Source organism: Eschscholzia californica, unplaced genomic scaffold (assembly GCF_041429995.1).
Source record: "Eschscholzia californica isolate CP2 unplaced genomic scaffold, dmEscCali1.0.p SCAF_1, whole genome shotgun sequence".
Classification (NCBI taxonomy): Eukaryota; Viridiplantae; Streptophyta; class Magnoliopsida; order Ranunculales; family Papaveraceae; genus Eschscholzia; species Eschscholzia californica.
Genome location: NW_028238198.1, coordinates 44578739 through 44591876, shown reverse-complemented (window position 1 = coordinate 44591876; position 13138 = coordinate 44578739). Strand labels below are relative to the sequence as shown.

Sequence of the window (13138 nt, the reverse complement as noted above, 5' to 3'; positions counted from 1 at the left end):
AATTAGCGGAGTAATCGATGATGGTTGTTCAAATGTAGGTGCAATGGACCCCCACTAAAATGTTGTCAAACTACTATTACTTTTCTTTCCTCATTTTCTTTAATGTCGGAGACATGTTGTGTTATGGAAAATAAAGGAAGTAAGCCCGAAGATTTATCCAATAAGATATGGAGTCGAAACAGAGCTGCTACTGTAACCTGCCAAGGGGAGTATGAGATGGTAAGGAGTCCCACTCCTTATTGCATTTTTAGGTACAAATGTACAATGATAATAGGGGGACTCCCTAACGATACTCCCTAAGTGTACTCCCCCTCACAGAGACAAGGTCATTTTCGTCTTTTCATAGTTTTTGTCAGAATGAAAAGACCAAAATGGCCTTGTCATGTGAGGGGGAGTACACTTGGGAGTATTCCTAGGGAGTCTCCTATTCATTTTTGTTTTAGGTATTGAGGGGCATGTGGTGAACTAAATCTTTTAACAGGGTCTTTGTCTTGGCCCTTCTATGGGTGGAACTCCATTGACGGGCTTGATCTGCAGTTAGGAAGGAAATGTCCCATCTTCTCCTAAAAAAAAAGATAGAAATAGAGATTTCAAGTATAAACGAATCCCAATATGTAATGTCCGAGTCAGATCGATTTATACTTTAGGCATCCGATCTCCTCTCTCAGGTAAGAGACGTCATCAAAAGAACATGTCATTTCATTTTCAAATCCTGTTGGCACAAATGGCGCACCAAATTCGGACCAAAGTAAGAGACTAAGAGATAACCAACTTCTTGAAGAAACATAGTTTTGACAAAGTTGATCTCAATATCTATGCGAATGACGAAATTGAAGGAATCTAAAGAGCATGTGTCATAACCCACAAAGTTTAGTTCTTATATCACTCAGGGAACTCCACAAGACGAAAGTCTCGGGAAGTTTTGACTTGGGTGATACTGGGCATTCGTCACTCCACTTCACTTGATGGAACTCCGAAGTCAAAAGGCGTTTGGGTGCTCCATATAACTGAATAATTTCTCAATATGGAACTGTCATAACAGCTTCCAGCAAGGTGATATATTAAGCGAAAGGCTAACAAATAATTAAGCTGGTCAGAGTATATACCTAAGCGCTTTGGCAGTTCAAGGTGCATTTACCCAAGCACAATATAACAAAGACTCATATCTGCAAGCTCAGTTCAAGAAACCCTTGACTAAGGTGTTGTTTGTTTTTTTAATATTTCAGATCTGAAATCTGAATTAGGTAACAATTCAGATTTCAGATGTTTGTTTTTTTATTTTGCAAAATCTGAAACTTTTTCTGAATAAGTGAGAAGTCTGAATTGTCTGAATAAAGGCTCACTTTTTTCAGACTTTAAAATAAGTCTGAAATATAAGCTCACCAGCTGAAAAGTACTCAAAAGACAAATATATCCCCACAAAAATAAAGAAATACTTTCCAATCTCCATCTTCATCTCACAGTCTCACCTACCACCATAACACCGCCACCGACCTCCAACCGCCGACCACCACCACAATAAAATTTAAAACATATCAAGAAATTTAGAAATCAGATTGAAGATTGGAAGAGATCTTCAGAACCAGCAACTCCATTTTAAAACTGGATAATTCCTCTTTCTCTCTCTACTACACCATAACTTACACCAAGAGGATTACAAGGAATATACAACAAGCTTGAAAATGGGATGACCTTCTGAACCAGATCTACCATAGTAAAGTTTCATAATCCCACTTTCTCCATCTACTCCACCATAAGTTCCACTATTGACACCAAGAGAAAAGTTCTATTTCTCTCTGAATCTGACGAATTTCTGAACATACTCCCCTCTAAATTTGGGCGATTTCTCAATACAAAAGCTGATCTTCTCCTTTGTCTAGCTTCTGTAGGTGTAGATCATAGAGGGTTTCTGGTTTCTTCAACAAATCCTTCATCTCAATCAGGACCAATGCCAGTGTGGCTCTCCCGAAACCCTAAAGAGTCGACTGTAAAACCACCACAAAGATCTAGTTGAAGCCCTGGTATTGGAAGAGGTGAAGAGGCAATAGAGAGGGGAAGAAGGAAGAAAGAGATAATTAGGGTTTGGGTGTTAGGCAAATGGAGGGGAGGCGGCAGAGAATGGAGCAAAGATAGGGTTAGCCGGTTAGGGTTATGATTTTCGGAGAGTTATTTTGGTACCTTAGTCATTTATGTAAAAAGGGTATAAATGTCATAATTAAAATTCAGACCCGACAAATTCAGATAAAAAAACAAACAGTCTAAGGTGTTGTTTGTTTTTTTAATATTTCAGATCTGAAATCTGAATTAGGTAACAATTCAGATTTCAGATGTTTGTTTTTTTATTTTGCAAAATCTGAAACTTTTTCTGAATAAGTGAGAAGTCTGAATTGTCTGAATAAAGGCTCACTTTTTTCAGACTTTAAAATAAGTCTGAAATATAAGCTCACCAGCTGAAAAGTACTCAAAAGACAAATATATCCCCACAAAAATAAAGAAATACTTTCCAATCTCCATCTTCATCTCACAGTCTCACCTACCACCATAACACCGCCACCGACCTCCAACCGCCGACCACCACCACAATAAAATTTAAAACATATCAAGAAATTTAAAAATCAGATTGAAGATTGGAAGAGATCTTCAGAACCAGCAACTCCATTTTAAAACTGGATAATTCCTCTTTCTCTCTCTACTACACCATAACTTACACCAAGAGGATTACAAGGAATATACAACAAGCTTGAAAATGGGATGACCTTCTGAACCAGATCTACCATAGTAAAGTTTCATAATCCCACTTTCTCCATCTACTCCACCATAAGTTCCACTATTGACACCAAGAGAAAAGTTCTATTTCTCTCTGAATCTGACGAATTTCTGAACATACTCTCCTCTAAATTTGGGCGATTTCTCAATACAAAAGCTGATCTTCTCCTTTGTCTAGCTTCTGTAGGTGTAGATCATAGAGGGTTTCTGGTTTCTTCAACAAATCCTTCATCTCAATCAGGACCAATGCCAGTGTGGCTCTCCCGAAACCCTAAAGAGTCGACTGTAAAACCACCACAAAGATCTAGTTGAAGCCCTGGTATTGGAAGAGGTGAAGAGGCAATAGAGAGGGGAAGAAGGAAGAAAGAGATAATTAGGGTTTGGGTGTTAGGCAAATGGAGGGGAGGCGGCAGAGAATGGAGCAAAGATAGGGTTAGCCGGTTAGGGTTATGATTTTCGGAGAGTTATTTTGGTACCTTAGTCATTTATGTAAAAAGGGTATAAATGTCATAATTAAAATTCAGACCCGACAAATTCAGATAAAAAAACAAACAGTCTAACTTGTAACTGATTCGGCCAATTCAGATTCAGCTAATTCAGATTCAGCCAATTCAGATTCAGCCAATTCAGACTGAGACGAGAAAAAAAAAACAAACAGCACCTAACTTGTAACTGATTCGGCCAATTCAGATTCAGCTAATTCAGATTCAGCCAATTCAGATTCAGCCAATTCAGACTGAGACGAGAAAAAAAAAACAAACAGCACCTAAGTGTTCAATCCATGGTACAAATCACGATTTTTCCTTATTTAATACTTAAATAGCTGTAAATTGACATGTTCACAATCATTTTCTATTCGATCACATTCAACTTACCTATTAAAAGGTAAATTGTTCAAGAATAGAATGAAAATTGAAATTAACAAGACACTTCAAACATAAAATGGAATAATTCACAAACAGATTGACTTACCGATGATCATAAATAGAATGTTTTCTGAACTCCTCGAGATCATCCAAAGCATCCAGCAAATTTCTTCCATGATGAGAAGAATCCGTCTCTCTTTTGTAAATGTAGAATTTGGCTTCTCTTTCCTCTAAGACCTCTTCGTTAAAGTTTGGAAAGAGTACAAGGAAATGGCAGCCAAGGATGAAGTAAATACCTTCTATGTAAACAACCTAAATCAAACTACATAATACAATTACTCATTCAGATCGAACGCATAGTCGAAAACACTTCGATCGCAAAAAATGAAATTGTACTAGGTATAATGACATAAAATTTTATCTAAACTCCGAGCTCAAAACCGACCCGTATTAAAAAAAATTGATCAGAAAAGAAAATCCGGTCATTCCAACACAATTTTCAGTTAAAACTGAACGGATATTGATCCCTCTGAAATATATTAAAGATGTTATTACCAACAATCTGTTGTGTGACTGGGAAGCCAAGCGGATTTACTACTTGTGTTGTTTTACTAACAATCTGTTGTATGTCATCTGAGTGGTTGCCATAGCAGACAACACAGCCTCCGGTGCCTTGCACTGCAACGAAGTCAAAGAGTCAGGGAACTCCACAGTGAAATGTATATATACCCCTGATGAATGGCCTCTGGTGCATTGACATTCATTCATGATCTAATTTTGATGATAGCAGAGAATTATGTGATGGTAAAAATAAGCATGTTTACCACCACAAAGATAAAACCCTTCAGTCTGGATTTTACTGTTGAGATCTTATTTGATTTTACTGATCATGAAGACAAACCTGCAATACAAAATAAAAGTCATTAACGAGCAAACAGAAAAAAAATATTAAATCTATCTGAGTTGGTCTAAGAATAAGATAATAAACTACTTTTACCGAAAATTTAAATAATTAAGTACCTTCTTTAGTGAGCTCAAATGTAGTTCTAGGGACGAGCTTTAGTGATTGTCTTGATATTTTGAGCAAGACCCAATCTTGTTCTACCCAAAGGACTACTGGAAAGCTGCTGCAAGCAAATGGTCAAACATGACTTCCCATAGATAAAGCGGAACTTCCGTTACAAAACAGTAAAAAAATTATGGGAATTAAAACAATGTATCATTAACCAGTTCTCAACTATTAATCAATCAAAGCGAGAAATCCATATTCCTAAAACAATACCGATATTTTATCTTCAATTTATAATTAGAGAGTTGAAAAATCCTAGAAATAAACCCAAAGCACGGAAGGAGATAAGAGATTACGTAGAATATAGAACACGGAATTGAAGAACAAAAGAAAAAAGATGCAGAGAAAACACAACAATAAAACTTAAACAAAAGGTAGAGAAAATAAAACACATATTTGAAACTAAAAATTCTAGATAATGGTTCGTCTGGAGACCTTAGACCTGAAGCGAACTAATGGTTTAGCTTTTAGACTGTCTATAAAGCAAATTAACAGTAAATTAACAAAAAAAATATTCTGACTGTCTATATAGCTTTTGGACTGTCTAAATTAACACAAAAGTCATGTCTTCAGGACCGTTTGAGTTTCTGACTTGAAGAAATACCTGGATAAGTTATTCTGACTCGAAGATGAAGTGTGTTTCCTTCCTAAAATCTGTAGTGGTAGCAGTCTCTGCAAAAAACAATCCATTCAAAATTCATCAACATTTGCAGCAAAACAAACTCTTTTCTTCTCAAGATCCATCCAAAGTCCATAAAACTTCTAATGAGTTCAAACATAAATGAAAAGTTTGGAGATAGGCATGTGATTAACCAACAAAAGTTACAAAACAATTTGCAAGATGTGAATGTAACACTCACCAAATAATTTTATACCTTAAAAGAACTTCACCGGATCATTTCTTCAAACACTTCGCAAGCAAGAAGCCAAGAAGTATATACTGAAGATCAAAAGAATTATGAAGAAAAAATTATTACAAACCTAGTAAAATTGCAATGAAGAATCAAAAATACCTTCATGCAATTCAAACAAAGAAACAAAATTAAATACTAAAGTTCAAAAATTACAATGAAGGGATTATTACTTACTGTAAGAATTATGAAGAATAAAAATACCTTTATGCAATTCGAAAGACGAAAGGAAATTAAATTGCAATGAAAAGATTATTACTTAATGTAAAAATTATGAAAAACAAAAACTACCTTCCTACAATTCGAAAGAATTATGAAGAAGAATCAAAATTGCAATTCAAAAGAAGCTGACACACTTCATGAGGTCCTCCGGAGATGTCGATGGAGGTAGAGAGAGATGTTTTGGAGATTTAGTCGACAGAATCAGATGATAAAGAAACATTTAATCCCAGGTTTGAACGATCGCGTGAAATCAGATGTGAAATTGGGGGAAGAGGGTTTCTAGAAATCCGGAACGTGTATTGTGTAAGTGGGAGTTTCGAGAGGGGGGTTTCTGATCTTAAAACGACTCTAATGCCTTTATATTTTGAGTCTATTTACATAAGTATATTTTGTATATGTCGTTGGATCTGATCCAAAATAAATCTCAGACAAAAAATAGACGGTCAGACTTATCTCTGGGATAACTGACCGAGCTGTTTTATTATACTATAGATTTCCGTACCTCTCAGGAGATGTATCCTTCATGCCAGCTAGTATTGCTCCTGGGTCACAAACATGATGTACTGAATACCTGCACTTCTGAATACCTGTACTTCATTTTGACAACTGTAGCCTCTGAGCTAGTTCATCAACTAAAGCATGAACTTTTATTCTCCCTGGTTGATGAGAATTATCTCCCAATTTACACTCGGAAATAATTTCATTCAAGTCAGATAGATTACAACTGGGTATTCTTCTCACTCTTCTTTCTTTTGCCATCTCTTTCACCTTCAAAACATCCTCCCATCTACCTGCTGCTGCATATATGTTCAAGAGTAACAAGTACCAAGAGGAATCGTCTGGCTCTAACTCGATTAAGCGAGTTGCAATTTCTTCTCCCAAAGCAACATCTCCACGAAATCGACACAAGCCAAGCAAGGAACCCCATAATGTTGATCCATCAGGTAACCAAATGCCGTGCTCCTCGTACCCATCCCCTTCCGGCATATTCATGTTCCTCAAGATTTCAACTGCTTCTTGAAGTAACCCAGCACCAGCGTAGAGGTTTGCCATACACCAGTAGTGGGCAAAGGTGGGATTTATATTGTAAATATTGATCATTTGGTTAAAGTAATCCCTCCCTTTTAATAACGACCCAGAGCGCTCACAAGCACATAAGATGCCTATGAATGTAACTTCATCAGGAAGAATTACTCGTTCATTGACTTGCTGACTTTTACTATTATTTTGCCCACATAGCTTTGGATCTTCTGAATTCTCTCCAACCATTTCTTCAAATAGCTTAATCCCATCTTCAGGAGATCCATGAATGCAGTGCCCCAGTATCATCGCATTCCAACAAACCAAATTCCTCTTCGACATACAGTCAAATACTATTCTCGCAGATTCAACTCTTTTGCATTTACTATACATGTCTATCAGCGCAGTGTTAAGAATCAAATTTGAGTTCAAGAAGTTCTTAAGAAGTGATCCGTGGACAGATTTTCCTTCCTTAAGCCTGGCTGATCTGCCACATGCAGTGAGAATACTAACTACTGACCTTTCACTCTCTTTAATTCCTGTCTTAACCATTTGTCTAAATAACTTCAATCCGCATCCTGGGTTCCCAGCTTTCAAGTATCCAGAAATCATGATGTTCCAAGAAATGACATTTTTCACTGCCATTTTATCAAATATCCCGTGTGCAACACCCAATTCTCCCAATTTCACATACCCATTGACAATAGAATTCCAAGAAACTAAATCCCTAGTAGACAATCCCTCAAACAAATGCCAAGCAGAATTTATTAGACAAAAACTAGCATACATATGGATCAAAGAATTCTGTACAGGTAAAACATCAGCAACACCATTTTTAATAGCCTGACCATGGCACTTCTCTCCAGTAGCTTTTTTAGAAGAACCACTCATGTTCTCACAAGATTTCAAAAGTGGGGGGAAGGTATAACTATTGGGGAGGAACCCTTTTTGCAGCATGTCGAAATAGAAAAGCACAGCTTGCTCTGAATCAGAGTTGCTAGAGTAAGCCTTGATGACTGTGTTTACACAAAATGTATCAGGCGAGTCTATGTGCTGGAAAAGCAGAATGGTGTAATCAATGTCGCCAAAATCTGAGGAGAACTTCAAAATCTGACTGGCAGGGATAAGATTTTGAAAAAACCCAAATGTGATTAGATGGGCTTGTATTTGGAACAGTTGAGTCATGGTTCGACATGTTTGGAGGAGGAAATTTATGCCTTGAGGTGCTAAGGAAGCAGAGGAGAGATGAATTTTTTTGATAAAATTACAAGGAATTCTTGAACAAGGCAATGAAGGAAAGTTTATAGATCGAAAAACATCTCGAAGGGAAGCTCTTGCCATTTATTAGGAATGTAATATCGATTGGTTTTTGAGCTGGACCTCACACTAGCCATTGACGAGCATTCCTTTCTTCCTTCTTATCTCCTTATCAAAACCCTCAAGAGTAGAAAATTCTAACTGTAAACAGAATCAAAATAGGACTATATTAGATTAAGTAGTAGGGCATGGAATTTGTCGAGGTCCTCTACGACACGCGTTCATATCATGTCATATGTAACATGGACATTATAGTGTTTGTTTACAAACCTATGACACATACTTGAATTCCTAAATCAATTGTATATGATATACAGTACCTATATCATTCGAACTTCGAAGCAAGGCAGTTTGATATGCTGTTCTAAGTTACTTTTTTTCAGGAATTTTATCAAACACGTTTCTTGCAAGAACAAAATCACATAGAATTCTAAGCAAATCAGTTTGAAGTGTTGTTCTAAGTTACTTCTCTCAGGAATTTTATCAAACATGTATCATGCACTTAAAAAAATCCAGTAATAACATATTCATTGTTACACCAAAATAAAACGCCATCCCTTCAAAATGAAAATCTTGTTTCTTGGAGTTGGAAGAAACCAACTGAAACAAGATCTCACATATATACTCTCTTTCTACTTGTCATTGTTTTTTGCACACTTTTACTAATCTATTAGTTTCGGGTAATTGCATCAACTCCATCAATTAATTGAACTAATAAAACCAAAAATAAGAAGATCTTCATCAAACTAATAATACAACCAAAACCCTAAAATAATAACAACTTCAACCTGTGATTTGAATCAATGAAATCGAGGTTTTATGTTATGTAAAACAAAATAACTAACCTTAAGTTGGAGATGACAACTGAAGTATAAGAGGTTGAGAAATCGAGTTGTGTTGTTTCTTTGAATTTCTTGCTAGCTTCGATTAACTCCTTCCTTCCTGAAATTCCTTCACCAATTTCTTCAAAGTAACTTCCTGAACCTTCAAATGCAGCTGAAAATTTTCTTTAGATTTAAAGTGGCGTTGATAAATCGAATGAGAGACAGAGAGAGATCTTCAATCAAATTGGGAGATTAGGGAGATAAATAGAGAGATCTAGAGATTCGGATCGATCAGAGGGTAAATGATCTTTAACTTGGAAACCTAGGGTTTTTGAAAACCCTCAGATTTATACAAGGTCGGAATAATGAAGAGTTCAGTTTTTTAACTGAAAATCAGTATACTTACCTAGAGATCGTAATTCAACATGATCTTTCATGTATCGTTGGATTAAAGACCACAATCTTCCTCATAGAATATTGTCTTGTAAGTAAGGGATGTTTTAGAGGCGCTCCTAGTAGTGTTAGTGGTGTTTCCCGAGTCCACTCAAAAGAGCCGCCCTTCAACTTCTAGAAAATGGTTAAAAGCGCTGCCCTATTAGAAAAGATCTCTCATATTTGTGTTTGATTTAAAATTGGTAGACTCGGTCTGATTCCGATTCACTAAACTGGCTTGAGTCCACTAGTTTGAAGTGCAAACGGTTTTTCTTCTTCTTTCTTTCTCTACTAGGTTTACTCCCCGTCCTACGGACGGAGAAGATCCCTCTTGACTAACGCCTAAGAAAAAAAATTTAAATTTCTTGAAACGAGGAGAATAAATAGGGAAGAGATATTAACTAATAAATCGTGACTGAAAATCGTTTTACACTACTACCCTTCTATTTTGACTGGATTTACACGAAAGAGATTTTATGACAACAGTCAGATGTGATTTTTATGAAAATCCCAATAAAAATGGACGGTCAGACTTATCCCCTCGATAACCGACTGAGCTGTTTTAATACGATAGATAGGCCAAATCTTTAAAGGGCTGGAGAACATCTTCTTCTATGAATTTTAGTTGGAGTTTTGGTTGACATTAGTTAGTATTAATTATGTTGAACTTTAATAATTTGGTTAATTTCGAGAAATTGTTTGTAGAATGATAGATTAAGGTCGTTTTTCAACAACAAAATTGGTGGACTCGAACGAGTTTGATTCACACAATCGGCTCAAGTCTACTAATTGGGCGGCGCCATTGGGCCAATAACACAAATTAGAAGCGTCTTTGAAAGTTTCTTATATGTAAATATGTAATGGTACATCAAAATGGTCCAAAATTTTAATATTGAGATTACTTTGAGTTTAAATTTGGTATCAGTTTAACTGAATGTGAAATCAATAAGTCGAATATAGAAGAAAGTCTATTGTAAAGATTAAAGGCTCTCGTGTGAAGACGATGAGGTGGCGAGAAAATGAGGTGGCAAAGAGAGGTGATGAGATGTAGGAGAGAGAAAAGATGACTGGTTAACGGTGTTCTAACGGTAACTGAAAAAATGGATCATCTGAAAATTTTCGATAAAGTTAGGAGCTAGGCAGGAAGCTGGTCACAAATGGGCTATTAGGGAAATAGCCCTTTCTTTTTTGATGAATGTAGGCATTTGTCTAATATTTATTAAGAATTAGAATTTAACATGTTAGCTTTATCCGTCGCTAACTGACTTACAATGCAATTAGAGATAATGAGTAATTTCCAAGTCTCATTTAAATTTAATTCGAAAGCAGATTTTGCTAGTAAATGAGCTACTTTTTTTTTTTTATGAAGTAGTATATGAGCTACTTGGTTCACCTTTTATGAACAGAAGGAAACCTGCAAAGTATCGAAGAAGGTTACTTGCATTTTTTATGTCTGCCACAATGTTCTTTATCTTCGAAGGAGGGGTCTCATTTTTATCCGAGCAAGCATCAACCACAACCTTGCATCACCTTCAATAATACACTTTCAGCAACTCCCTCTTGCATCACCTTCAATAATACCACTTTCAGCAACTCCCTTGATTAATTAGATGTAAGGCTAACCTTGCTGCCATTGCCTCCCCCTTTAATGCATTCATTGCCATCACCACTCTAGATGTGGCTATTGTGAATGACCCATGACTATTTCTTCCAACCGCCAGCATTGCCGCTTTACCGTCTTTAAAAGCGGCATCAAAGTTGAATTCCATCACTTCAACTATGGGAGGAGTCCATACTTCATATCTCTCATATGTTTCTCTGTCCACTACATCATCATGTTCAGTCTCATTGATGAAGAAGTCATTCATCATGTTTATAGCTTCCCGGACAACCATTGACTTACATGGATTGATCCCTTCAAATACCATCTTATTACTGGCTTTCCACAAAGACCACAAGGTGTATATCCTTGACTTAATCGAGCAGTCGGTGTCCTCTCCCATGAACCACCCACTAACTATGCCAATGATACCCATCGGTCCTTCCATGTTAAGTGATAATTCAGGACAACTCCAGGCAAATTTACAATTTCGTAAGGTAGGTGGTGTGTGAATCAGAGAACTCACTAATATAGTAATAGTGAGCTCAATACAAAATAAACTAATGACTAGAATTAGTCCAACAGATAAACAAGAAAAGATACATACACCCCTTGTACATTTTCTCTCTTTAAACACTTGCGCTTTTACAGAAGTATGAGCATAGAGCATCAGTGTTTCTCTCTAACTGAACTAAAGATGAAGATCAGAGGGTAAAATACTATCAAGTAAATTTCTGATTTAAAAATAAATATGACCCGTAAGTCAATTTTATTTTACTAAGTCTTTATTTCGCAGATCTTTTGGATGCCCAGAGCCATAGCTTTCCTAAACTGCAATCGAATAACCAGGAACACGACACAATTGTAATTTTATTTCATTTAGTAAATATCTAAAGAGTTAATTCCTATATGGCCCCCTACTTTGTGACCAGCTTCCTTTATGGCCCCCTTTTTTTCGTAAATTCAAATATGGCCCCCTTTTTCCTGACGTCGTGTAAATGCCGTTTGGTCCAAACATTTTATCCCTAACCTACCCTTACCTTGGTTAATCCGCGTGCGCAGAGATTGTGACCTCAGTAGACTACTTTCCTCCTTCCCGATGTTGTCAAATCACTACAAATGTGCCATTAATTACGATTCCATCTTCAAACCCCATTCATTCAGAAGGTCTTCTTCACTTCTCAACTCTCTCTACTCAGCTGTTCAACGCCTTTTTACCCTAAACAGATCGGATATTGCCATTGACATGCGGAAAGGTTCGTCTGGATTAATGGGTGGAGGTGATGCATCAGATAAGATGGTAAGTTGTAGTCCGAGTGTTCCTTTCCCTTTCCTTCTCCCATTTGCGTCTCTAATCTATGGTTTCTCTCTCTAGTCTTGTCAGATCTGTGATGAAAAATCACACTCTGGTTTAGAGTGTCCATGGATCTACAGTCCCTGCCGAACCCCAAACTGCATTGGTATTCGATTTGTGTCTGCCTCCATAAGCAAAGAAGGTAAAGTGCGAAAATACCTTTCTTGTCAGTTTTACAAATGCCTTGAATTCCAGTGGCTAAATGAAGCAAAGAGTGAGGTTAAGGATGAAGATGTTTCTGTAAGCGCTCGGCCAGGTAAGGTTTCACTTGACGGATCCAGCAGCTCTAAGTCGGTGGTGGCGAAGAGTGAGGGTAAGGATGAAGATGTTTCTGTAAGCGCTCGGCCAGGTAAGGTTTCACTTGACGGATCCAGAAGCTTTAAGTCGATGGTGGACAAATCTTGCTTTCATTGCGGTTTTGTGGATCACTGGGCGAAAGAGTGCCCATGGTTTGACACTCCATGTCCAATGCCACAATGCACAGGCAGGAGGAAGATCCGTACATCTTTGACAACCAAAAATTATCAGAGGAAGTTTATGTCTTGTGTACGCTGCAACAAATTCGATTGGTTGTCTGACTGGGTTGAAAGTGTAGAAAAATCTAAAGCAGAACCACAAATGGTGTCAATCCAAATACCTTATGATCAGTTCTGTAGGGATTTTGTTAAGAAGAATTCAATGTGATCTTATGTACCTTGATTATGTGAAGTTTCAGTATAATTAATGAATGAAAAGTCTCTTGTATGTTAATTACAGT

At 36.9% G+C, this 13138-nt stretch overlaps 1 protein-coding gene across 17 annotated transcripts; it reads right to left on the bottom strand.

Moving 5' to 3' along the window:
- Nucleotides 1-3551: 3551 nt before the first annotated feature.
- Nucleotides 3552-9454, bottom strand: LOC147567072 (Pentatricopeptide repeat (PPR) superfamily protein). Of its 17 annotated transcripts, none has more exons than XM_086653695.1 (7): nucleotides 9156-9454; nucleotides 6337-8312; nucleotides 5577-5641; nucleotides 5306-5373; nucleotides 4653-4759; nucleotides 4457-4533; nucleotides 3552-4310 (listed from the first exon to the last, which is right to left on the bottom strand). In XM_086653695.1, the coding sequence occupies exon 2, from the start codon at nucleotides 8193-8195 to the stop codon at nucleotides 6429-6431; it is 1767 nt and encodes a 588-aa protein (XP_086509821.1). In that variant the 5' UTR covers nucleotides 8196-8312; nucleotides 9156-9454; the 3' UTR covers nucleotides 3552-4310; nucleotides 4457-4533; nucleotides 4653-4759; nucleotides 5306-5373; nucleotides 5577-5641; nucleotides 6337-6428. The 17 variants fall into 17 exon arrangements, with proteins under 17 accessions (XP_086509821.1, XP_086509826.1, XP_086509820.1 ...); XM_086653700.1 differs by having other exon boundaries at nucleotides 4653-4756; XM_086653694.1 differs by having other exon boundaries at nucleotides 5562-5641; nucleotides 9017-9367.
- Nucleotides 9455-13138: the final 3684 nt, after the last annotated feature.

Coding starts and splice junctions, on each gene's coding strand:
- LOC147567072 (XM_086653691.1), bottom strand. CDS start 8,195: ATGGCAAGAGCTTCCCTTCGAGATGTTTTTCGATCTATAAACTTTCCT.